Here is a 24971-nt window from a genome sequence, read left to right as displayed (position 1 = left end):
AGGTTCACCTTTACAGAGAAGCTAGAGTTTCAGCTATATTTTTTGACATAACCCTTCCATCATCAATCATATCAACAATACATGAGCTTTCTGTTCAGAGTTTGCTCCTATTTGTACTTTTGTTATGTTGGACTTCTTTTGATCTCTGAGACGGCCAGGACATTCCAAGGTCTCTAATGAGTAGTCATTTTTGATCCAGGCTGAACTGTGACTCATTCTATTGGCATATCCTTTAGGTTTTTGCTTTCAGTTGTTTAAGATATCAGCAAGTTCTGATAGTCTTTTGTCTTTCAGGTTCCATTCCTCATGTTTCTTTCATTGGGTGATATGGTATTCAGTTTTCTCCTCTGCATCCTAGCTCACTAGGTGTCAATATAATCTTCCAATGGCTTTTCATGATTTAACGGATTTCTCAAGTTGTTTCTGCTATGATGATGTTTGATGCCCATTTTTAGGAGCATCCTCTTTCTTCTGTGGTCTTTACCATGACAGTGATGTTCTGTTCTGTGCAGGTCCTAAAAGATTTTTTTATATTCTCTGTCAAATACCGTGGGTTTACGCATGGTGGTTCTAAATGGTTCTAGATTCATGATGATTGATACCTAGCCAAATACAAAAAAGATAAAACTGAAAACCATATCACCAACTTTTTTGAACCATTCTATTTTAGTATAGTTAATGTATTAGTTGAATATGTGTTATCTATCTCAAGGACTTCTTGAATTTCCATTCTCTTTATGGCCACCATGTTTTCAAAATCATTCAAGATATCAGCATTATTTTTGCCATCAATTTCATTGTTCTATAGCCTTTCTGAAGTATAGGTTTTTAATACCTTATTAGTGTGTCATTCGAAATAGATGAAGAGAAGGAAGAAATTTATTCCATGTATGTTAATCTTGTTTCTGTAAGTAGATTGTGATCTCCTTGAAAGTCAGTAGCCAAAAGAGATAATGTGGTGTAGCAGTAAGAATACTGAATTGGGAGCCAGAGTACCTGACTCTTGTGAAAACCAGGACAGCGTCCCCCTGGGGAGAAAGCATGTGACTCAGTCCGGAGGCTGCCAGGAGTCAAGAAGTTACATCTATTCATAGAACTGCCTATAAGTCATGTCAATCAATGCTACCAGCCAATTAGCTTGAAACTGTGTGTAGCAACCACCCCTCTTGAGGTCCACAGGGAGCTTCTGCTCTAGGAGAACAGAGAATCCTTTCTTTCCATTGGAGGTCTTGGTGGCATGGCAGGGTCAGGGTAGCTAGGTTTTTTCTTTCTGAACTCCACTTTTTCTTCCTCTCTCTTTTGCTAAGTTCTCATATACTTTAATAAATGCTTAATGCCCAAAGACTATTGCTATAAGCTTCTAAATTCAGGTGACCACACATTAGATTTTAGTCATCACAGTTAGATTTTAATCATAACACTGTGATCCTGACTATGTTTGTGACTTCAGACTTCATCTCAGCTCCCTGAGCCAAGAGGTTATACTGGATGACTTCTAAAGTCCTTTCCCATTTTTAGGTTCTATGCCTTGTGTTTTTATATATAGATATAGATAAAGATAGATAGATAGATAGATAGATAGATAGATAGATAGATAGATAGATAGATAGATAGATAGATATCTCTTCAGAGGGCCTAGGACAGTGTTGAGTACAAAACTACTTATTGATTGAAACAGGATATTTCCATGATCCAGTGGGGTCATAAGAAATTATAATAACGTAGTTCCAGGTCATAATTCCTAGCTAGCTTATACAATAGATCCCCTTTTAGAGAAACCAAAGAGAAAACAAGAATGTTCCTAGATCAGGCCAAGGTCCAATACCAGTAAATCACAGAGTTTGTCTCTGAAGATTACCAGATTGACATAAGGCTGAGGTCCAGAATTAGGAATTGGTCAGCCTATGATCAGCACTCTTTCAAATCTCTCTTCCTCTGTAATTCATTCTGGCCAACTTTCTAGAGCTCAGGGGCAGAATCTGGGCAGGAACCCTAAGAGCCGGCTTCTGTAACCCCAGCAAAGATAGAGGATGAGGTAACGAAGACAAGGGCCTAGATGATATCTACATTAGCTCTAGTTATGGAGGCCAAAATAGTGAATGGAAAATGAGAGCCAGATCACCTGACGACAACTTTTGTGTAGATGTTAGTTACTGTGATCTTTAATATCTATTTCCCATAGATCTCCTTATTCTCATTACCTTCAGGCAGGATGCTACTGAAAGGGCAGCAGCTGGTTTGGGAAAAGATCTGAGGGCTGAATGAACTGCAGACTTGGTATGAGTCAACAATGTAATATGGCAATGAAAAAACCTAGGCTTTATCACAAGAGGCTTAGTGTCTAGAATGAGGAATGGTAGACTCAGTCTTTCTGTTCTCAGACCCCATCTGCATCAATTCTGGGTAACACATTTAAAAAATATATATTGATAAACATGAAGAGCAGCCAGGAGAGGTCAATCAAGGTGCTCAGGAAACTGGAGACCTATCATATGTAGAGAGAGAGTCTATTGAAGGAACTTCCTCAGGAGGAAGGAATAAAGGAGGAAGAGAATTAGGGAGCACATCCTAGCTGTCTTCAAGAAGATGAAGTTCAGTTGGGTAGGAGATTTTTCCTCTCTTTGGCTCCCAAGGGAATAACTAGGAATAATTTCTCAAACTTTCAGAAAGAGAGAGTTCATTTTGGTTAAAAACAGCTGCAAGACCCTTTCTAACAACTAGAGCTTCTCCATATTAGAATAGGCTACTTCAGAAGGTAGTGACTTCCTCATCACTGAGTGTCTGTAAATGAAAGCTGGATGACCACTTGTTATGGACAGTGTAGATGGGATCGTTGATGTGGGTATAGGTTGGAATAGGTGCCCTCCAAGGTCTGTTCCAACTCTGAAATTCTTTTACTTTATTTTTTGCTTTTCAAGTTTGTGCAGGTATATAAATTGAGGCAGGATGGTGTGTTATAGAAGGTGGGGATTTTATGTTTATTCACTTCCTAGAATTTTAAGAGTGAATAGAGATTTTTCAAGTCCTATTGAGTAACTTTCTCAAGGTTCTGTGTCTTCTATGTAGAAGAGATGGGATTTCTGACTTGTATCTGACTCATATCAGACTCAGCTTTTCTGACTTCTATCCCAATTCTTTTTCTATGGTAACACAGTCATCTCACCCCAACTTAAAGTCCTGGTTAGACCAATGCCAATAGAGGGCGGCTAGATGGCACAGTGGATAGAGCACTGGGCCTGGAGTCAAGAAAACCTGAGTTCAAGTCAAGCTTCAGACACTTATTAGCTGTGTGACCCAGGACAAGTCATTTAACCCTATTTGTCTCGGCTTCTTCATCTGTAAAATGAGCTGGAGAAGAACACGGCATACCACTCCAGTATCTTTGCTAAGGAAACCCCAAATGTAGTCACAAAGAGTCAGACATGACTGAAACGACTAAGCAACAACAGCAACAAAATATAGAGATGAAAGTGAATGTAGAAAAAACTTTCAAAATAGTTTTTTATTTTATTTTATTTTATTTTTTTGGTGAGGCAATTTGGGTTGTGACTTACCCAGGGTCACACAGCTAGTAAGTGTCAAGTGTCTGAGGCTGGATTTGAACTCAGGTCCTCCTGAATCCAAGGCTGGTGCTTTATCCACTGCTCCATCTAGCTGCCCTCGAAATAGTTTTAAAAAAACATTAAAAAAACATATATAAAACATAGAAAGGCAATTGGCATCATAGAGAGCTGGTTTTGGTGTCTGGAAGGCCTGGGTTTAAGTCTCACATCTGGCATATACAGGATGCTTCACAGTTCACTTAAGCTACTGCCTAAGAATATAAGTCACACAGCAGATGGGTATTTGTATTGCTAAAGGCAGTTTTTTTTTTTCTCTAGGAGTTCCTCACATCAATGAAATAATTATGGGGTGGTTGTTTTTTTAAAAAATGTATTATATAAACCATCTGAAAGAAGGGACTCTGTCTTTCTGTCCCTGGTTCTTAACTACATTATAGTAGGTGTTTTTCACATAGTAGGTGCTATGATAAGTGTTTCTTGAATCGAATTTGTGGAAAACATCTTAATGTAGAGAGCAGTAGGTTAGGGAGGCAGGATGTATCATTTCTAGTGCTTGCCACTGTAACAATTGGAATGACGCCACCTGCTGGAGACTTACTGTAAGAAAGCCCCAACATGAGGAGAGGGCCTCTGAGGGCATGACCATGTGTCTTTTCTTGGGCGTCAGTAAGTGACATTTAGCTTGTGGGAGGAAAAAGGGGGAGGCTGGCGCACTGGCTCACTCTCTTTCGTGTGGACTCAGGGAGAGAGCAGAGTTAGAAATGTGCTCTCCCTTTAATAGATAGATGAATCTAGGCCTTTCTCTTTCTCTTCACCAAATTCTTATTCTCCTTAATAAATGCTTAGAGGGGCAGCTAGGTGGCACAATGGATAAAGCTCCAGCCCTGGATTCAGGAGTACCTGAGTTCAAATCCGGCCTCAGACACTTGACACTTACTAGCTGTGTTGACCCTGGGCATAGTCACTTAACCCCCATTGCCCTGCAATAGAACAAACAAACAAACAAATAAATAAATGCTTAGAAGTCTAACTCTTGCTAAAGCTTATAATTTATTGGCAACCACTCCTTGGATATTTTAGACAGTATAGCTAGAATTTTAGCCCCTTACACCCTACTGTTTAGCAGTTCTATGTTTTTTGATAAGTCACTAGACTTTTCTGGGCCTTGGTTTCCCCATCTGTAAAAGTGGATAATAATGCCTACCCTGAATAAATCACAGAAATGTTGAAGTGAGATCAAAGCAGATGAGGTATTGGGAAACACTTTGCAAAGCACAAAGCATAGTGAAAATCTGAAGAATTATTATAAATCTCTAGTCCTCCAAGGAGACCACATCAAAAGATTTGAATTAGTAGTTCCAGCTTCCTTAGTTGATCAGGAGGGAATCTAGTATGGTGGTATTGCAGTAAAAACAAAATTAAAAACAAACAACAAAAAACAAAACAACAATAACAAATGATTGCATCGAATATCTAAGTTCTGTGTGCCTTATATTATGTTAGCTTTTGCGGAGGATAACAGAGAAAAGTGATAGCTTTTATTTACATAGTACCTTCAACAAGTTTTTTTGTTTGTTTTGCCAAGTAATTAATGAACAGTGTTTCATTTGATCCTCAAAGCAACCCTATAACATAGAGACTACAGATAAGGAAAATGAGGAGCCTCATTGAGTTTAAGGTACTTTCTAGGGGACAGCGAGGTGATTCAGTGGATAGAGCGCTAGGCCTCGAGTCATCTTCTTGAGTTCAAATCTGGTTGTTCCTAGCTGTATGACCCTGGGCAAGTCACTTAACTCTGTTTGCCTTAGTTTCCTCATCTGTAAAATGAGCTGGTGAATGAAATGGCAAACCATTCCAGTATCTTTGCCAAGAAAACCCCAAAAGGGGTCATGAAGAGTTGAACATGATCAAAATGATTGGACAAAAACAACAAAGTTCTACAGTTAAGAGGTGTCAGAGGTAGTATATACATCCAGGGCTTCCAGACTCTAAGTCTAGCATGCTATGTACTATGCCATCCTCTCAGATTAGGAGCTGGGTCCTTCCTTTAAGGATTTTTGGAGTCATTTTTGGAACCCAGTTCTTTGGGATGAGATACCCAAGCAGATAAAATCTGGTCCAGTTTATATAATAAAGATCAGACACACATAAAATGATAATAGACCAGACCTAAACAGGAGAGTAGTTGAAGGACCAGCCAGGATAATGAATGGTGTCTGGAGCAATTGTCTTTTGTGGCTTCTGTTCTATTCCTGAATGCAGGCATTCAGATCTGTGTTGGACTGTCTTCTAGTGAAGATTTCATGTAGGGGTTTCTTCTGGGATGACTGATTTCAAATGTTCTGCCCCCTTTATACACACAAAGGCTGTAAGATCATGTGTCTTGATATTCTAGCTTGGAAAAATATCATCATTTCATGCTTTAAAAGACCACAAAGCACTTTGTGTGTTCAAAGAAATGATGGATTTTTCTGAAAAGGGGAAAGGGAGAGAAAAGATGACTTGGAGACAGATGAGGGAGACATTGAGTTTCTTGCAACTTTGTGTGACTTTTATTTTTTTTTCTGAATGTTTCCATGATGGTTAATTTTTTTTTTCACAGGGAATTAAAATGGTGGACATTTCAGTGCACAAACCCAAGTCATTCTTAGAAAATAACTGTATTCCTTCTTCTACAGATTGCAGTAGGAAATGCTGATCCAGGACAGGGTAGGGTAGTAATATAGTGATCACTGTCTCAGTCATGAATATGGGTTCAAATCTAACTTCTACTACTTATTATCTATGTGATGTTGGGTAAATCAGCTCCCCTCCCCTCAACTTTCTTATCTGTAAAATGACTTGGATTAGACAAGATTATCTGTAGGTTTCCAAGTGAAAATGAGAATGGATTTGTAGAAAACCCTCCAATTATTTTTCTTTTTAGCCTTACCTTGTGCCAAGATGGACCAATGACTTGAGGAGCAGAGATTCTCATCATGTTTTGTGGGGGGGTTGGGGGATACTAAGATCTATAGTTTTGTTTCTGGGCATGAATGAATGATTCATGTATGCGGTTCCACACTGATGTGTTTTCAGATACTGTGTTGGAATTTCTTTTTATCTTTTGATGAAATTTCTTCTTCAGTGGCCTTAAGGAGCTAGTGATGATCCAGAGGCCACAGGATTTTTATCCCTATCAAAGAGCTAGGTGGATCACAATATCTTGAGAATCATTAATTTTAAAGTCAAGTCATGTGGCTGCATATCTGGACTGTAAGCAGGTAGATTGAAGCATCTTGAGGTATTGAACCCCTTGTGTAAAATCTGGGATTTGTGAAATTCAGAAACATTTGTGAAATCCCAAAACCTTTGAATTGTGTTTCATCCACCCCTACAGGGGAAGGAATCTTGGGTTCTAAAAGTGCTGGAGTACAAGAAAGATAGGACTTATCCAAAACCAAATTAAGTAGCAAGGTTCATTTTGGGGCTGTAAAATGTGCATTCAGGGGGGATAGTTATGATGTTGGCATAAAAGGATTTGTACAAAGTTTTGGAAGCTTTTAAAGAGTTGCTTGTCTTTTTCTGGTATTTGTGGAATATACTGATGGTCTCTGCAGAGGAAATTGAATCAGAAGGCTTCTTTTCTGCCTGGCCAATTTCTTGACTGAAGTTGAGACAGATCATAAAGAACAACTCAATGAGGGCAGCAGGTGGCACAGTGGATAAAGCACTGGCCCTAGATTCAGGAGGACCTGAGTTCAAATCTGGCCTCAGACACTTGACTAGCTGTGTGACACTGGGCAAGTCACTTAACCCTCATTGCCCTAAAAAAAAAAAAAAGAACTCAAGAAGCTGGTAGAATTAATGGAAAACTGGCCTTCAAAGCTCAACCTGGGGGCAGCTAGGTGGCACAGTGGATAAAGCACCAGCCCTGGATTCAGGAGTACCTGAATTCAAATCAGGCCTTAGACATGTGACACTTACTAGCTGTGTGACCCTGGGCAAGTCACTTAACCCCCATTGCCCTGCAAAAAACAAAAACAAAGCTCAACCTGGATCTTCTTGTGGCATAATTTCATAGGAAATTTTCCCAGACTGTCATTTCCTGAAAGTCATCTTTCCTTCCTTGGCTTTCTCTAGAGCCCTGGATTCTCTTCTGTCCCCCTGTCATATGATACCTTGTATCATAGTAGTGCTGCATTTGGAGTCAGATCATATAGGTCTAAATTCTATCCCTAGGGCATCTTGGGCAAAGCCCATTAACTTCTCTGGGCCTCAGTTTCCCTATCTGTAAAAAGGGGATATTGGACCAGACCTCTGTGATACCTTTCACCTCAATCTATAATCCATAGTTATCTCATTCCCTTTGGTAAATAGCAAATTTCTTAGGTATACCAGGAGGGCAGAGCCCATTTCCATCCCTGTTTCCCCATTGCCTTAGGAGAGTAAGCACTTAATGTTTCCTGAATTAAATAGACAATTGATTTAGGATGCAGCTTTAATTGTAGCTACACTGAGTCCTTCATGGTTAACTACCAAGAAAATACATCATTGTAGTGAGGTCGCTGAGCAGCAGTGATAGCTCAGTATCTGAATTTTGGTCAGCACTTCATTATTTCTTCATAGAAGAGCAGCTGGGGCAACTGAATGGCTGGGCGTGCTGTCCTGTTCTCTTGTCAGACCTTGGATCCCATCCCATTTCCAGTCCAGTCTAAGCCAAATTAATGTAGCCGTGTCCATGGAGATCATGTTGCAAAACTACCCCCCCCAGACTCTTGCATTTCTCTTCTAACCAGGAGGGGCCAGGGTTTCACTCAACATTGCAGAAATGGTTCCAAAAACAGAATGAGAAGACTAGCCCATAAAATTTTTAACTGCCGGTAAAATGTTGGCCTGTTTATTCTTCAGTGTGAGAATCACGGTGTTTTGTACCAGTAGTCTGAAAAAGTATGCTGCTTCAGGTTGCATGTTATAGAGGAGAGGAGAGAGCATTCCTGATGGGGTCCAAAGACTTGAATTCAAGTCCTTGCCCCTCCTATCTGATAGCAATGTGATCTTGAACAAATGACTTCTTTCTGGGTACAATTTCCTTATCTATAAAAGGTGGGGGTAGGGGGTTGGAGAAAGTGAGCTCTAAGCTCTCTTCGAACTCTATGTTATAGTAGATAACTGAACTTAGACATAATATTTGTAAAGTATTACATAAATGCTGGTTTATTATATAGTTACATATAAGAAATATAGCAATAAAATATATCACAGATATAAAATTAATAATGATTAACAAGTATAAAATATAATAATTATTACTATGTAAGTGTGCTATATTAATGAAATACATCTTTTTATTTTTAGGTTATAAAAGAAGTCTACAACAATTGCAGTGGAACAGTAGATTCGGATGGGCCTTCCTCTAGTTCCCCAGTGCACAAGACAGAGTTAGAGAAGGTAATGTCATGCATGAAAGAGAAAACCAAAAATATGCCTTCAGATTAGCTGATTCAAGCTACCTTCTAGTTCCTCTTGAAATGAACATAAAAATCTATAGTCTTGCTTTATCTCCCCATTGGACTGAGAAAAACTATTCAATAATGTTTTTATAAACTCTAGAGCCACATTCACTGGTGTAGCCTTGCCCAGGGAAGAAGGGATGTCTCATCCTTTTTGTTCACAAGGCAATCCTTTTTGTTCATGCTCCCCTTTTCTAAGAGAATTTCTGTTTATTATTACTGCTTCAAGAGCCAGTCACTCATTTTTATTTTTACTACAAGTGCTATCAATCCCTTCATTGCAGATTTTCAGGTTTCCTTTTTTTCCCCTCTAATGTTGTATGGTCCTATATAGAGGATCCATTAAGGAAAAAAAAAAAAAAAAAGAACCAACCAAACAAAAAACCCAAACCCATGGACACAATGAGGATGTGGTAGAAACAATACTAGGTTTGGAGACCAAGAGCTTGACTTTTCTACTTATTTCATTTTCTCTCTCTGAGCATCATTTATAAAATCTCTTCCAACTCTGAATTTTACATGATGAGGACTTTATTCTGATAGACAGTCTGTAACCAGACATATGAAATGACTGATCCACTGGAGCATTTAAACATATTATCATTAATAAATGTAGTTTTCTGGTTTATAAGAAGTAGCCTGGGGTTGTATGAAGAGCACTGGACTTGGAGTCACAAGGCTCAGGTTACAATACCAGTTCCCCTACTTGTTAATTGACATTCAGTTCACCCAAAATGTATTCATCATGTTTGTAAGGCACTCCAGTGGGCACTGAAGATGCAGAGAGAAAAATTAAACCATTTTTGCGCTCGTGGGTCTTAGATTCTGTCAACAATACTGATTTTATTTTTTAGCTGTGATTTTTATTCATTGACCTTTGCACAAGTCACTTGCTTTTTCTGAATCTTAGTTTTTCCTATCTTGTTCCATGGGGATAAGACCTCAACCTGTCCATCTCCAGGCTTGTTATGAAATTCAGATGAGATAAAGGATGTGAAAGCAATAAATAAACTCTAAAGTCCTATGTAAATGTGAGTTGTTACTCTTTCATTGCTACCAACCACTGAAAATATGCTTTTCAGAAGAGCAATTATTTGTATTTTTTCTCATCCCTGTCTACTGCCTTCTCTAAGCTTATTGTAAGGTAAGACTATAGAAACAATAAGAAATGCTGAAATAAACCAGTTGTTGACTCAGGGACCTTTCTTTGCTCCCTTGAGTTCCCTTTGCTCCCTGTAAAATACACAGTTGTAAAAGACAAGCAGTCAAGTCGACAAGCATTTCTTAAGTACCTCTTAAGGGCCAGGAACTATGACAAGTGCTAGGGATACCAAGAAAAGGAAAACCAACAACAGCAAAACATTCCCTAAGGTTTCTCTCAGAGTGTTTCCTTCTCAGGCCTACTAACGTATACATCAATTGGCCCTTGAATTCCATGGAGATACATGGTCCCCTTCCAAGCAATCTTTTCGCTTGAGGAAATTTCTGGAGGAAATTGAGGAAATAATATTAGTATTTTCTACCCCAACAGATTTGTTGTTTGGAAAAACTCACATTTTAAGACCTTCAACTGATGTTTTAAAAAAACACCTTAAAATGTCATGTAAATGTGAGTTATTATTCCTATTAAATTACCATTTGACAGAGGAAGAAATTGAGGCTAAAGAGGGGAAGTCTCTCACTCAACTGATTCCAACTGATTGTTTGTATTGATAAGTGGAACTGTTAGTATTTTTGCTTGCAGAAAGCATTTGCTTCTCCAGATAGTGTCATGGGGAGCAGTGGGAGAGGCTACTGAATGTCATCAAGGGCAATGCAGATTTTGAGGGGAAGCATTTTTGGAGAGCAGATGATTTTTGCCAACCATATGAAAGACCAACCCTATGGAAGTATTTAGCAAAGTGAATTGTAGATATCATAGCATATGTTAGGATAACTGCTGGCTTCTTTCTGTTTAATCTTCATTGCTTTCAAGGTGACATAACATCTAGACTGTCTTTGGGCTCCTACTTATCTCACAATTATCTTCTGAATACATTAGGCCTTGATCCCCTTTTATTTCACATTCTAGAGGACTTTTAATTGATGCTTGAGCCACTGCAGTGCTAATATGACCACTACAGGAATGATCTCATCCTTTTGTCCATGCAGAAACTGTCCTCAGAGAGGCCGAGCTCAGATGGGGAGGGTGGTGCAGAAAATGGAATCACCATGTGCAATGGAAAAGAACAAGGTGAGTCTTGAGGATGGTCTTCCACTGATCAAGTATGATAAAAAGTCTGATTGTTTGAAATGGCTCAAAGCCAATTTGATCAGCAACTTAAGTGATGTAGTAGTTAGAGGATTCTCCCACCCTTTTGGTAGATTTCAAGACCAGCTATGATTAGTTATCACTTTCTCAGACTTTCTCAATGTCTGAGTTTTATTATACTTTATTTTTGACCCCAATAAGGGTTCTTATGTAAAACACAGAAGACAATGTAGCATAATGGCAAAAACAATGAGTCCGAAATTCTAAGACAACAGTTCAAATCCTGACTGCTGTTTACTACCTTCTTGGTCATTTTATCTCTTAAGGAAACTTGGGTTCCAATCAGTAAAATGAGAGGATTGAACTAGCTGAGCTTGAAGATCTTCCAGGAATTTTATGGTGTCAGGACTTTTTCACTGGTTTCCCACCCTGTGACCAGCCAAGCAGAGATTACTGAGTTCTGGTAGTTTTTGATACTTCCAACATAGTGATGAGTGAGTGATTTATGCACCCACACAAATGAATGTGTATCTCATAAAATCTTGAGGAAATTCATGCAAAGCATTTTTTTTTCTAATGTCATTTGGACAAATTCTCTCCTTATCCCTCTTGTCACTAATGGAACCTATTTATAAGAAAGCTGCTTACCTTCCATCTACTTTGCATGTATATCTTATATGCTCACAAATAGATCCTGATGTAGATAAACCATTATCCTGCCCTTGGTGCCTGCCAGGTACAAATACATATACAAACAGTGGTGATAGTTCCTGCCTTCAAAGAGCTTTCATTTTAATGGGAGAAGAGCATATGTACAAGGGAGTTAAAGGGAGTGATGGGGCACGAGTTTGAGAAATGGCCAGGGACCGTCATGGACTGCACCATGTTTGACGTGAACATGTATGGTTTGGGGACTTCCTCAGATGGAGATTTGTGGATGAACTCACCAATCAGAGGAAGAGACTATAGAACTAGAAGCATTTGGTATCTTGGGAAGGCCCCTGGGATAAAGTTGGGGGCTGAGAAGTTATCTGGGGTGTCCTGGGCTGGACCAGGTATATACATTTTGTCTCCCTCATTAAAGTGGGAATCCCTTGAGAATAAGGACTGGGGTTTTTGTCATTTTTTTGGTATCCCCAGTGCTTGGAATATGGTAAACACTTGATAAACGCTTGCTGGCTGACTGAAAAGGTGTGATCTCTGATTATGGAGCAGTTTTTCTTCATTCGACTCTGCATAAGCCATTTGGGGGAAATGTCTATACTGTGTTAGTGCCATATGGAGACAGGATTCATTGATGCTAAGAAGACATAGGAAGGCATCACACAGCTGGTTTGAGATTCCCAGGAGATTCCTCCTGCTCCACGGGACCTGTAATGAACAGCTGGAATGATTTGGAGGCTGACTGCAGGAGCAGTATTATTTCTACCACCAGCTACAGCGATGTAGAGTATTCAGAGAAGTTACCAGAAGAAAGGCCACGACTGTGCCATCAGTCAAACTGAACTGTGGGAGGTCAGGCCAGGAGTTCTGGAAAGAGGGGTTCATGGCAGTACCTGTTCTGCTGGACTCTCCTGGGCTCCTCCTGCCTTCTTGGTAGTGAGTTGTACAGAAGACAAGGAGACGGTATGATGAGGAAGGTGGGTTCTGATCCAGCCTGTGTGCTTGTCTTGGCTGAAGTGCATTCCCATGCCAGGAAAAAGGGTGTCATGTGCATCAGGTACCAGGACCTGACTCCCAGGAGCCTTTGACTTATCAGTGCATATTCTAAACAGCTGAGATAATCATTAGGTCATCTCAGCAAACATTAAGCTCCTACTATGTGCATAGCACAGGGCCTGAGAGAGAAGCCAGCCTTGCCCTCATAGGCCTCACATACTGGCATGACATAGATGAAATATAATAGAAATTGAACCATGGCAAATGGCTTACAACACGAGGAGGGAAGGCTAGGCTGACTTGGCAGGCAGGAGGATTAGGAGGACTTCTCGAAGAAGGTGGTATCTGCCACAGACAGTGAAACCAAGGGGATGCCAAAAGCTTCCTTACAGATTTGACTTACTCCTTTGCCTATCCCTTACATGATATTTATTCATCATAGTCACTTTGTCCTCCCCACCACATTCTCCCAGTTGGGATCTACAGCTTCTTGAGCCAGGGATTGTGTTTTCCAATATTGCTTCCCTTAGCAAAAAAAGCATGATGCTTCACACTTAGTAGGCACTTAATAAAAATGTATATCATCCAATGGAATGGAAGGCAACTGAAATAAGGATGAATCAAATGGAAATCTTCTTCATTCCTAAAAATCCTAATCTGGGAGACCCATAGTATGTGGATTGTGTTACTCATCTGGCCCATTCATGGTCCACAATGCACCAAACCAGGGCATGACCTCTGCTTGGATCACAAGTGGTTTATGTATGTGTTTTTCCCCCAGGACATAAATACTAGTTTTCTCCCTAGGAAGTCATTCAGGGAAAAAGTGTTATCTCTGTCTTCCTCAGGGCATGTCATATATGATTAAAAACAGGAAAGCTGTCTTTAAGTTTGGCTCTGACAGGAAATAGCCTGCAGTCTCCAGATCCTTGTGTTTAAAAATGGGAGTTTTCTACCCTAAGCTGATGGAGTGTTTTGTTTCTCTTCATTTCTTACTCCTTCTCCAAGTTTGGATATTTGGAAGTGAGCTCTACCTCCACATAACTTGATAAATTAGAAACAACTCATTCGCCCTGGTGCTTTTGCCAACACCACCGTTTAGAGAATGGTATGAATAAAAGTACATCGAAAGCTCAGGCATCATTTCAATTTTTCAAAGAAAGGCAGTGGAAAGGGGGGCTGGTCTTGGGGTCAGAAGAGTTCTGTGTTTGAATCCCACTGTAAACTTGCTAGCAGTCTATCCCTGGGCAAGTCAGTTCATCTCTTTGAGTCCCTTATCTGTAAAAGGAGAATCATCAAAATTATACTACCCATCTCACCAAATTTTTTTGGGGGAAGGCTCTATGTGAACTTTAAGGTGCCATCCAAATGTGTCTTCTTGTTTATTACTTGGGACAAGTAATGTTTCTTAGATATTTGGTCAAGACGTTTGTTTTTTTTCAGTATAAAGAGAGCTAGATTTGGGTCAGTCAATGAGTAGTAAGTGCTTGTTATATGCCAGGTACTAGGGATTTTAAAAACAAGCAAAAAGAAAGACACTTTCTACCTTCAAGGAACTTATATTCTATTAGAGGAAGACAACGCATAGAAGAAATGAAAAACATTGGTAGTGGGGAAGGGTTTGGGTCCTTATCCAAAATGGAGAGTCAAGGAAGACCTCAAGAATTTAAGAGAGGCCCTGCAAGGGTGTATTCGAGAGACAGCTGAGGACCTAGGGAAGACCTAGGTTCCTCATTCTGTGGTCAGTGTGGCATAGCTGAAATAATGCTGGATTTGCAAATACGGGACAGTGATTTGAATCCTAGTCTTGCCACTGATTTATTTTTGGTCAGGCCATTTAATCTCTCTGGACCTCCATTTCTTACTCTGTAAATAGTGTGGGAAGACTACATGGCCATTCCATCCTTTATGTTTCCAAGATGATGATCCTGTGATCCTTGCACAGAAGCACACAGGCAAAGTCTGGATGTGGCCATTTGTCAGTACCGCTATGGAAGATTTCTGAACTGGTTGGGAGGTAGCCCTCAACAGTTCATTCTAATTCTGCTAAGTCCCTTTCCTTTCTGGGCCTTGGTTTTCCCATCTGTTTACTGAGAGGGTTGGACTACATGCTTTCGATGTTCACTCTTGGCTATCATGTGCTATGATTTTGTGGTACTGGCTTCCCATGTTGTATATGTGCATGTTCTTTTAGGCTCCTTACAGCTCTAACTCAGAGCCACGTACTTTTTCCCTTGTTAAGTTGTGAGGTTCTAGTCAAATCTACCTCTGTTCTATTAGCACCACGACACAGGCTTATTTCACTGCTTCCTGGAGCTCACCCTGAAATCTAATTGCTCCTCCTGGTTTGGAACATGCCAGAACACATCCGTCCAAAGCCACAATGGCTTGCTTTCCCTGAAGAATTCCTTTTTTTTCCCCCTACTTTTCTTTCAGGGGTGATGGATCCATTCCTTAAGTTTTGGCAAAGTGTGTGTGATACAAAAATAATGAGCCTGGGTGTGCATCTCATTAAAATGACTATGTAAGGAGAGAAGAGTCGGTCAGAGACAGACCCCAGGGGCAGAACTTAGCTCTGTCCACACCCACCATTTCACAGATCCATTACCGGATAGTTTATGCAAGGAACTGTTGGCAAAAGCATTGAATAAATACTTTGGGTGATACTAACTCATCTCCCACCCACCCTGATAAAACAATTCCTAGGGCTTAAAGGCATGCATTCAGTTTGCTCACATACCCCTGTTTAGATTGTAGGCAGGGTGCAGAAATGCCAAATGTGTGGATTGTAGAAAAGTTTAAAATCACTGTCTGTTTTTCAGTAAGCCCCTCAGCCCACCATTTGAGAACACACTGGATTTTCTATCATGGGTGGTCAAGTAGAGCAGACAGAATTCCCTGCCCTTTTGTTTTATCTAAATGTTTCCTTATCTATAAAATGGGTGGGTTAGGCTACATGATTCCCATGGTCCTTTCCAGCTCTCACATTGTAGGTGATTTCTTGCTAAAGTCCTTTCTAGGGTTCACACATTCTGGGGCATTGGGGATTTGTTAATTGCGGGGGGGGGGGGCATGATTTCATTAGTTTAAGGAGTTTCTGGTGAGAAGATTTCCTCTAACAATGCAGATGTGGAACTCTCTTGCATAGGCTACCTGAAAAATCTCAGTTCTTCCTGGCTTTAAGGCCATCGCTCTATCCCCTGTACTTCTCATGAATTAATTTATAAGGGTTAAATTCTTTGAGAAATACAATTTCCTAATATCTTTTTAAAAAACAAAAACCATACTAGATACCATACCGCCTCTCTTATTTTAATATTTGTAACTTTAAAAAAATGTAATGTTATTTGTATTTTATTTATTTTTTGACTATTTCCGAATTAAATTATTTTTTTGGGGGGGGTATTTAGGGTTAGGTGACTTGCCCAGGGTCACACAGCTAGTAAGTGTCTGAGGTTAGATTTTATCTCAGGTCTCCTTGACTCCTGAACTGGTGCTCTGTATGCTGTGCCACCTAGCTGCCCCATTCCTAACTATTTCTATGTCACCTTTCTAAATCGGAAGTGTGTTGTGATTTTTCTTCCAATCCCTGATAGCCTAATGGGAGCTATATAAAATCTGAGATTTCTTGGGTTCCCTCTAAAGGTTCTAGTCCCAGTTCCTCAATAATTGCATCTGCCTGAATTGTTGGGGATAAAAATAAGAAGTCACCTGGTGGTCTACCCTCCGATGATGAGCCACTCCTAACACAGCATAAGGGGTCCACTGTTGTTAGCATCACCTAAGCCTCAGCATTAGGGTGAGGAGGCTGAGGTGAAGGGACATCCTGAAAAGGGCAATGCATATATCTTTAGGGAGCACTTAAAAATATATTTTTTTTTTTCTATTGTGACTCAGTTCTTGAGTCTAAAGAGGGTAGTAACCCGTATAGAACAAGAAGATTTAGGTGAATGATATCATTTTACAAATGAGGGTTAGGACACAAATCTATCTGTCTCTTTGTCTCTCTTCTCCTCTTCCCTTCTCTCTCCCTCCTGTTTTGTTGGGCCCCCTAATTCCCTTGACCTAAAAGCTGTAGGAGTTCTTCCTTGGGCTTAGCTCAAGTCTGGTATGAAGTCATCCTCTTGATATTCAGATGAAACCTCAGTTTAGGAAGGAGTCTGAGGAAGATTATCTCCTGTTTTTTTGGAGAGCTGTCCCTTAGTCAGGCTAACCTTGCAGGACACAGTGACCCCACCCACAGACCAGTATGTCAAATAGGAACTGTCGGGGAGATGAGCCTCTAGATGAAACGCTGTAAATAGATTTTGGTGTTTTATTTTTGAAAAGGGGCCATTTGTTTGTTTTGCTGTGTGTGCCTCCACAATCTGTGTGTAGCATTATCATGCAAGCCTTCGATTTTTTTTTTTTTTTTGGAGAAAGCGATGTAGGTCTTGCTTATTTTGAAATGTGGTCAGCCTCCTCTTCTTTGTACAGGAAGGCAACAAAAGAACAACTACAAGTACTCAGTAGCAGAGCACTTCAGTTTCTTTATGGAGATGGCATAGGGTAGTAGAAACTGGAGGTCAAGAAGACAGAGATAACAAAAGGCTGAGAGAGAGAGAGGGAGAGGGAGAGGGAGAGGGAGAGGGAGAGGGGGAGGGGGAGGGGGAGGGAGAGGGAGAGGGAGAGGGAGAGGGAGAGAGAGAGAGAGGGAGGGAGGGAGAGGGAGAGGGAGAGGGAGAGAGGGAGGGAGGGAGGGAGGGAGAGGGAGAGAGGGAGGGAGGGAGAGGGAGAGGGAGAGGGAGAGGGGGAGGGGGAGGGGGAGGGGAGGGAGAGGGGGAGGGGAGGGAGAGAGAGAAGAGGCAACATGAAGATCGACTTGGCAGGCCTAAAGCTTGTCTCACCCTTCTTGTTAGTTATTGAAATGGTTGGGGTACAGGAGAGGGCCCCTCAAAAATGGAGAAAGAGAAAAAAATAGGTAGAGAAGAGGGAAAAAAATACAGGCAATACTGGGAGAGGCCAGATGAGAGGAGGTACAATGTTGTGTAATATCTTAGAATCTGGAATAAAAGTTTATGTGATCTGAGAATGATAATGAACTGGGGCCAGAAATGAAGAGGAGAGAAGGGGGTGGGCTTGCCTTTGGGAGATTGTGTAGTGCTTATAATGACCTCGAACTTCTTCCTGAAACAAAGACTCATCTTTTCAGCATCAGAATTCTGGTGGTGCTCTGTGACTGTGAGTCATGGAATACCATAGCCTCTGTAGGATTAAAAGATGAAGGTCACCTAGAGGACAATGGAGAGGCATATGGCAAGTGTGGGTTGGCTGCCACATATTACCAAGAAGGAACTGTTCAGGAGAAATTACAGAAAGGGTGTCATCAGTCACACATGTGGCAGAAAAAGGAGGTGGGTGGGTCCTGTAAGAAAAGCTATTGATGATTGTTGGATGGCTTCACATGCATTATTGGTATTGTACAAGAGAAAGAACCTTGGGTTATAGTCAAAAGAACCAGGTTCAAATGCTTTTTTCCATGTAATAACTTTGTGGTCTTAGGTGAATCACTTTTCAGTCAACAAGCATTTTTATTAAGTGCTGACTATGTATCAGGCACTGTGCTAAGCACTAGGGAAACGAAGCAAGATGAAAACGTGCCCCCTGCCCCCAAGGAGTATACACTCTAATAGGGGAAAATAATGCAATTCATCAAAACAGATGGACCAGAGGTCTAGAGATGAAGGGACCAGAGAGGCCACCGAATTGATTACTTTTTGAAGCTTTTCAGAAGTGTCCTCTTAACTCCCTGAAGCCGGTTTTGATGTTGCTGCATGATCTCTACAGTGTCATGGAAGATGGACTGAATTTGGAGTCAGCCACTTAGTAGCCATGCAAGCACAACCAAGTCATTTTGCTCATTTTCTTATCTGTCCAATGGGAATTGTTAGTTGTCCCACCTCCTTCAGAGTTGCCATGATGACCGAATTACATAATATGCATAAAGAGCTTTGTAAACTATAAAACACAATGTGAATTAATAGCTATTAATTCTAAGCTAGCTATTAATATCATTATAATAATTTTCAGAGTGAATTTGCTCCGTCTGTCCCAACTCACTAAGTTTGATATACTTTCCAGGGAAGGGAACATGGCTCAGTGGATTGATGGCAATGGCTCTGAACTCAAGAGGATCTGGGTTCAAATCCCACCTCTGACACTAGACATGTAATGATGATGCCCTTCTTTAAGCCTCATTGTCCTGTTTGTGAAACAATGGGGTTCACCTGCATGGCCTCTAAGACTTAACCTTTTGTGTCATTGATACCTTTGACAGTCTGCAAAATCTGGAATGTGTGTTTTTGGTTTCAACTCTTATTCAAAGGAAATGCTAAATCTAAGTTAGAGGTCAGTGAAAATACAAATGGAATTGTTTATCTTAATTAAGGATCCCTTGGAATCTATCCATACATACACCTTGTGGAACCCAGAATAATAACCTCCTTTAAGGTCTCTTCTATCTCTAGATATAACATTCAATTGCTTTGATTTCTCTCCCCTTTTTTTATAGTTAAGAGGAAAAAAAGTTCAAAGTCAGAAGCCAAGGGAACAGTGACAAAAGTTACTGGGAAAAAGATCACCAAGATCATTGGTCTAGGAAAGAAAAAGCCATCGACAGATGAACAGACCTCGTCAGCTGAGGAAGATGTGCCCACCTGTGGTAAGAGGATGTTTTGTTAGACTTCAGCTGTGGGTTTATTTTATTTTCTCTCCTCTTCCAGAGCATAGAGTTTCACCTCCAATCCAGCATTTCTGTTAAGTGCTTGGTTTTCAATTCAGCTCATTTATAATCTGGCATCATTCTCATGAAGACCTTGGACAAATTTGACCTTTGCACCCTCAGTAAGACTTCTTCCAAAACAGAGGCAGGGAGGGAATGCATTCCATGCATGGAAGATGGCCAGAGCAGAGGTGAGAGATGAAGTGCCCTGTGTGAGGAACCACAAAAAAAGCCTGTTTTGCTGGTCTCCAAAGAGTTGAAGTTCCGTGCCTGAATCTTGCGGATTGCTGAGTGAAACTGAATAGGAAAACTAGGAGAGGGACATAGAAGTGAGCCTTGGGGCATATCGACATTTTGGAAGGAGGGAGAGGAAATGGAGACAGCAAAGGAGACTGCGGGGTGTGGGTTGGGGAGCAGCCTGTGAGATAAAGAAAAAGTCGGTACAGAATTATCCAGAAAATCAAGAGGGGGCAGTTTCAGGGAAAGGGATCATCAGTGGTGTTGAAAACTCTGAAGGTCAAAGAAGGGTAAAGAAGGAGATAAGACAACAGATATGGCAAAGAGGAGATCTTTGGTATTAAGTTTTCTTAGAATGGTGGTGGCATAAGCCAGAATGCAAGATGGTTAATGGTGACAGCTAGTGAGGCAAGTGGAGGAAGCTTGGAGAATCTTGTGCTGGAAAGAAGCAGAGGAGGGGGATTCAGGAAGGTAATAGTCAAGGGTAGAATTGTTTTTATAATAAACTAACTCAGGGGCAGCTAGGTGGCGTAGTGGATAAAGCATCAGCCCTGGATTCAGGAGGACCTGAGTTCAAATGTGGCCTCAGACACTTTGTGATCCTGGGCAAGTCACTTCACCCTCATGCCCCCTCCCCAAAACAAACAAACAAACAAACCTAACTCCTTTTACTTGGATGAGAATATCTTAGGAACTTTTGAAATGATGAGGGATTGTTACAGAGAGAGAAGGCATGGGTTAAAATCCTAACTCTGTTAGCATTTAACTCTGTTATCTGCTCCATGTGTATTGTTGGGCAAGCCTGGGCTTCAGTTTTTTCATCTAGAAAACAGAGCATGACTTATTAGATGATTTTTCCCCCTCTGTTTCCCTCTTGAAATCCTATGATCTTGCAGTTCAGATATTGCCCTAGGTCCCCTCTCACTCTAACATCCTATGATTCTTTCATCTTCCCATGGATTCTTGGTGATCCCAATTGTTAGTATGCTAATGTCTGGGATTTTTAGAAGGGACAGCAGACGGAGCGAGTGGCCAGCTTAGGAACTTCTGTGACAGACTTGGTGAGAGGTCAGTGGTAGGGGAGTTGAGATGGAAAGTCCCCACACCCTGCAGGGGGGTGTCAGGGAGTAGAAGCCTCATGTATTTGGAAGGCTTGGCAATTAGCCTTACTTAACTAATTCAAAATAAACAGAGCTAGGTTTCTATTTGTGAGCATCTAGCCAAATCAATGGTTTTGTAGAGCGTCTGGTCAGAGGCACTGTCCATCACTGTAAATCAGTAGCCCTATAATTACCCATGTGTATCTCTTTTAAAATGCATCATCAGTGTCTTTCAGATCTATTTTGGTTCTCTTGAAGGAATATCATCCTTGCACAAAATTTTTAAACTCTCACCTAATTTTGCATTTGGGGAGTGGGGTGTAGGCATGAGACAAATGCTTCCTTTTGGATGTCAGTTAAAAAAAAAGAACATCTTTTTTTTTTTGAAAAGACCTATTTCCAGCCATAAGCACAGCTGTGGAGGATCAAGCAAATGGGTGACCTCGATAGAGGCCCAGCAGATGGATCCTGCCAAACTGATCCTGCTGCAGCTGCTGCTCTGCTTCCCCGCAGAGAGGAAATTCTGAACTAAGTTGGCTTGATCGAACACAGCCATATCAGGGCTGAGGGGCTGTGAGTTCAAGACCCATCTCTTCCATAAAATACAGTAGGAACAGCTGGACCTCTGTAGGTTTTTCCTGGTAAAAATGAATGTAATAAAAACAGGGCTGGGCCTCCCACTTGGAAGCCTGATCAGTGGGCGAGACTCATGAAAAAAAAAAGGGATTGCTATGTACTTTCAGCGATGGGATGGCAGTCAGAGAATCACAGGAGGGCAGAGCTAGGAGGGATCTGAGAATAAGGAAAACAAAAAATGTTGGAGCCAGATGGGACCTAAGAATAGAAAAATGAAGGATGTATACACAGGGACCTCAAAACCTAGGATGCCCTCACTGGGAAGGACCTTAGAACACAGAAGGTTAGAACATAGAACATGGAATGTTAGACCAGAAGCTCATCTGAGAACATAAAACAGAGCTGAAGATGACCTTAGAACAGGGAATGGAAGAAGGAGGAAGAGACTTTTCAGACAATGTAGCCCAACTTAATTAAAAAAATTTTTTTTTGGGGGGGGCAGGGCAATGAGGGTTAAGGGACTTGCCCAAGGTCACACAGCTAGTAAGTTTCAAGTCTCTGAGGCTGCATTTGAGCTCAGGTCCTCCTGAATCCAGAGGCAGTGCTCCATCCACTGTGCCACCTAGCCACCCCCAATGTAGCCCAACTTATATGATTAATATGTAAGGAAATGATACTGCACTGAGAAGTAGTTATGGTTAGGTGGCAGTCAATTACTGCTTTTCAGGACCCATAGGATGCTCTATTTAGAATGATCAAGACTGGTCTGAGATGGAGCTGACCTTGGTGAATGCCAGTAGGGTGTTATTTGAGGATTTCCAAAGACTTAAACCCCTTGACCAAAAATATACCCTCCACTGATCTGCCTCAGTGACTAAGGTTCCTTGAAGAACTTGGCACCAATTAGAAGAGCAATTTGAGGTGTTATTATTAAGTGATAAGGCTATTTTTTTTGACAGATTGAGACTTACTCTTTGAGATGATTTTGAGCACCTCCAAAATAGCTCTCATGATGGGGTGGGGTGGGGTAGAGGAAGCTACATTTATTCCCACCATGCTTCCATTCATCAAAACTATTTTGAAATGCCTTCTGGGAAGTGATCATCTGAGCTCAGTGAACAACCACACCAGAAAACACATCTTGATGTTTTCTAGCCACACCCAAAATAAAATTCCCCAGTTCCATTATTCACCAGACCTGGCCCGTAGTGATGTTTGGCAGTTTTCAAAAGTCAAATCTTTCACCTCAGAGAAAATTGAAGAGCTCGATGTCTGCCTTGCACTCACTTAGTAGAGGGATAGAGCCTTTAATTTCATTGGTATAGGGAACTAGTGAGGGAGGAAATTCCCTCTGCCAATGCAGGCTTCCCTCATATAGGTGTTTAAGAGAGGTTTATTGAGTTTCTATAATTCAGTTCATTCTCTCAGCTAGCATTTATTAAGTGACTTCTGTGTGCCAGGCACAGTGCTAAGCATTGAAGATAGAAAGAGAGGCAATTGAAAATAATGCGCAACAGGTTTGTGAAGTCCCTGTCCTTCCTCCTAGGGCGGCTGTGAAGGAGACAGCCATCATATGCAGATGTAACCAAGGAGAAGAAATAGGTTCTTGGGGTCAGAAAGCCCTGAGCTCAGAGCCCACCTCTGACACTTACCTGTGTGACCGGGGGTCACTAGTAAATCCCTTGAGCCTCATGTTCCTCCTCTGTAAATGGGAGATGAAAATACCCATTCTTCTTCTCGGGATTGTGGTGAGGATTAAATGAGATAATATATGCATGAGAGGCAGCTTTGGCTTATGTATGTACTTGTATCTTCAATACTGAACATGGTACCTGGCATAGAGTAGGTGCTTAGTAAATGCTTATTGAATAATTGATGCATGACAGGCCATGTGGTAAGAGAGCCAGAACTGGCCTCACAGGGAAGATCTATCTCAGTTCATGTCTCACCTCTGATACCTGTTGGCTGAGTGACCCCTGGCAAATGGCTTAATCACCCTCTGAGACTGTAACATGTGGTTTAAACACTACTATTGAGACTCATCTAGACTCTGGTATTCAGTCGGGGATACCCCATTTTAGGAAAGATGTCAATAAAATGTGGAGTGCACCCAGTCTAGGGTTCTCAGTGTGATGAACCATGTAGGTGGCTAGGTGGTACAGTGGATAGAGCGCTACACCTGGAGTCAGAAAGATCTGAATTCAAATCCATCATCAGACACTTACTAGTTGTGTGACCCTGGGCCAGTCACTTAACCCTGTTTGCCTCACTTTCCTAATCTGTAAAATTGTCTGGAGAAGGAAATGGCAAACCACTTCGGCATCTCTGCCCAAAAAACCCCTCTAAATGGGGTCAACAAAGAGTCAGGTACAACTAAAATGACTCAACAACAACAAAGGTGATGAGGGGACTGTCTATAGGAATTAGGGATGTTCACCATGTAGAAGAGAAGACTTGGGGAAGTTAAGAGGGAAGGAAAGGACAGGCTGATTGAATCAGTGATCACTGTCCCCAGTTACAAGGAGCTGTCATTTGGAAGAGGGATTAGCATTATTTTACTTGGTCCCAGGAGATTCAGTCTGGCCCAACGAGAGGAAATGACAGGGCAGGGAGTTTCTGTTCAGGGAAATATAAAGCTTCTCACAGTGGGAGCAATCTAAAAATGGACTGGACTGGCACATCAGATAATAAGCTCCCTGTCTCTGGAAATATTCCTGTGGTGGCTGGCTATACAATTGTCTAGGGTGGTCATCAAAAGTTCCTCCTGAACTACCTCATGAACTCCTTATGAACTACCCCCTCATTTTACAGATGAGGAAACTGAAGTACTTGTCCAGAATTACACTTAGTAAGGAGCTGAGGCAATAGTGTGAGGTAGAGATGGCAGACTGCAGCATACAACATTCCTGGGTGGGTGAGCCCACCCCAGATGAAAATGAAATGGGGAAAATGTTTAGCAAAATAAAAATACAAGAAGACATAGGTATAATAGTGGTGATCTATGTTTTTTAAAATCAATACGTGGCCCACAGGGATCGTTATGCCCATCTTAGTGCCTGTTTCTGTTTGTCTTTAAAACCAATAGCAGAGTGGACCTGGGTTCCAATTCTGCTTCAGACATTAGCTTTGTGACTTTGAGGTCACTTAATCCTCTTTGTGCCTTAATTGCTTCATCTATAAAATGACTGGGTTGGGCTTGAGGACCTCTGAGGGGCCTTCCCTTTCTAAATTTGTAATTCTGTGTGTGGTCTAGAGCTCAGTCCATGTGAAGGGGTCTTTTGGGGAAGCAAAAGGTCTTGGAATAGGTGACTTCAAAGGTTGGCATCAGTTCTA

At 41.2% G+C, this 24971-nt stretch overlaps 1 protein-coding gene across 6 annotated transcripts in view; it reads left to right on the top strand.

Moving 5' to 3' along the window:
• Nucleotides 1-24971, top strand: part of AFAP1 (actin filament associated protein 1) — a 242686-nt gene that overhangs the window by 154152 nt on the left and 63563 nt on the right. For all 6 annotated transcript variants that reach the window (XM_043973039.1, XM_043973038.1, XM_043973036.1 and 3 more), the window contains 3 exons: nt 8901-8993; nt 11207-11288; nt 19516-19665. In XM_043973039.1, coding sequence (XP_043828974.1) covers nt 8901-8993; nt 11207-11288; nt 19516-19665 — 325 coding nt within the window. The remainder of the gene's footprint in view (nt 1-8900; nt 8994-11206; nt 11289-19515; nt 19666-24971) is intronic.

Source organism: Dromiciops gliroides, chromosome 6 (assembly GCF_019393635.1).
Source record: "Dromiciops gliroides isolate mDroGli1 chromosome 6, mDroGli1.pri, whole genome shotgun sequence".
Taxonomy (NCBI): domain Eukaryota; kingdom Metazoa; phylum Chordata; class Mammalia; order Microbiotheria; family Microbiotheriidae; genus Dromiciops; species Dromiciops gliroides.
This window is presented reverse-complemented; position numbering and strand designations above follow the sequence as displayed.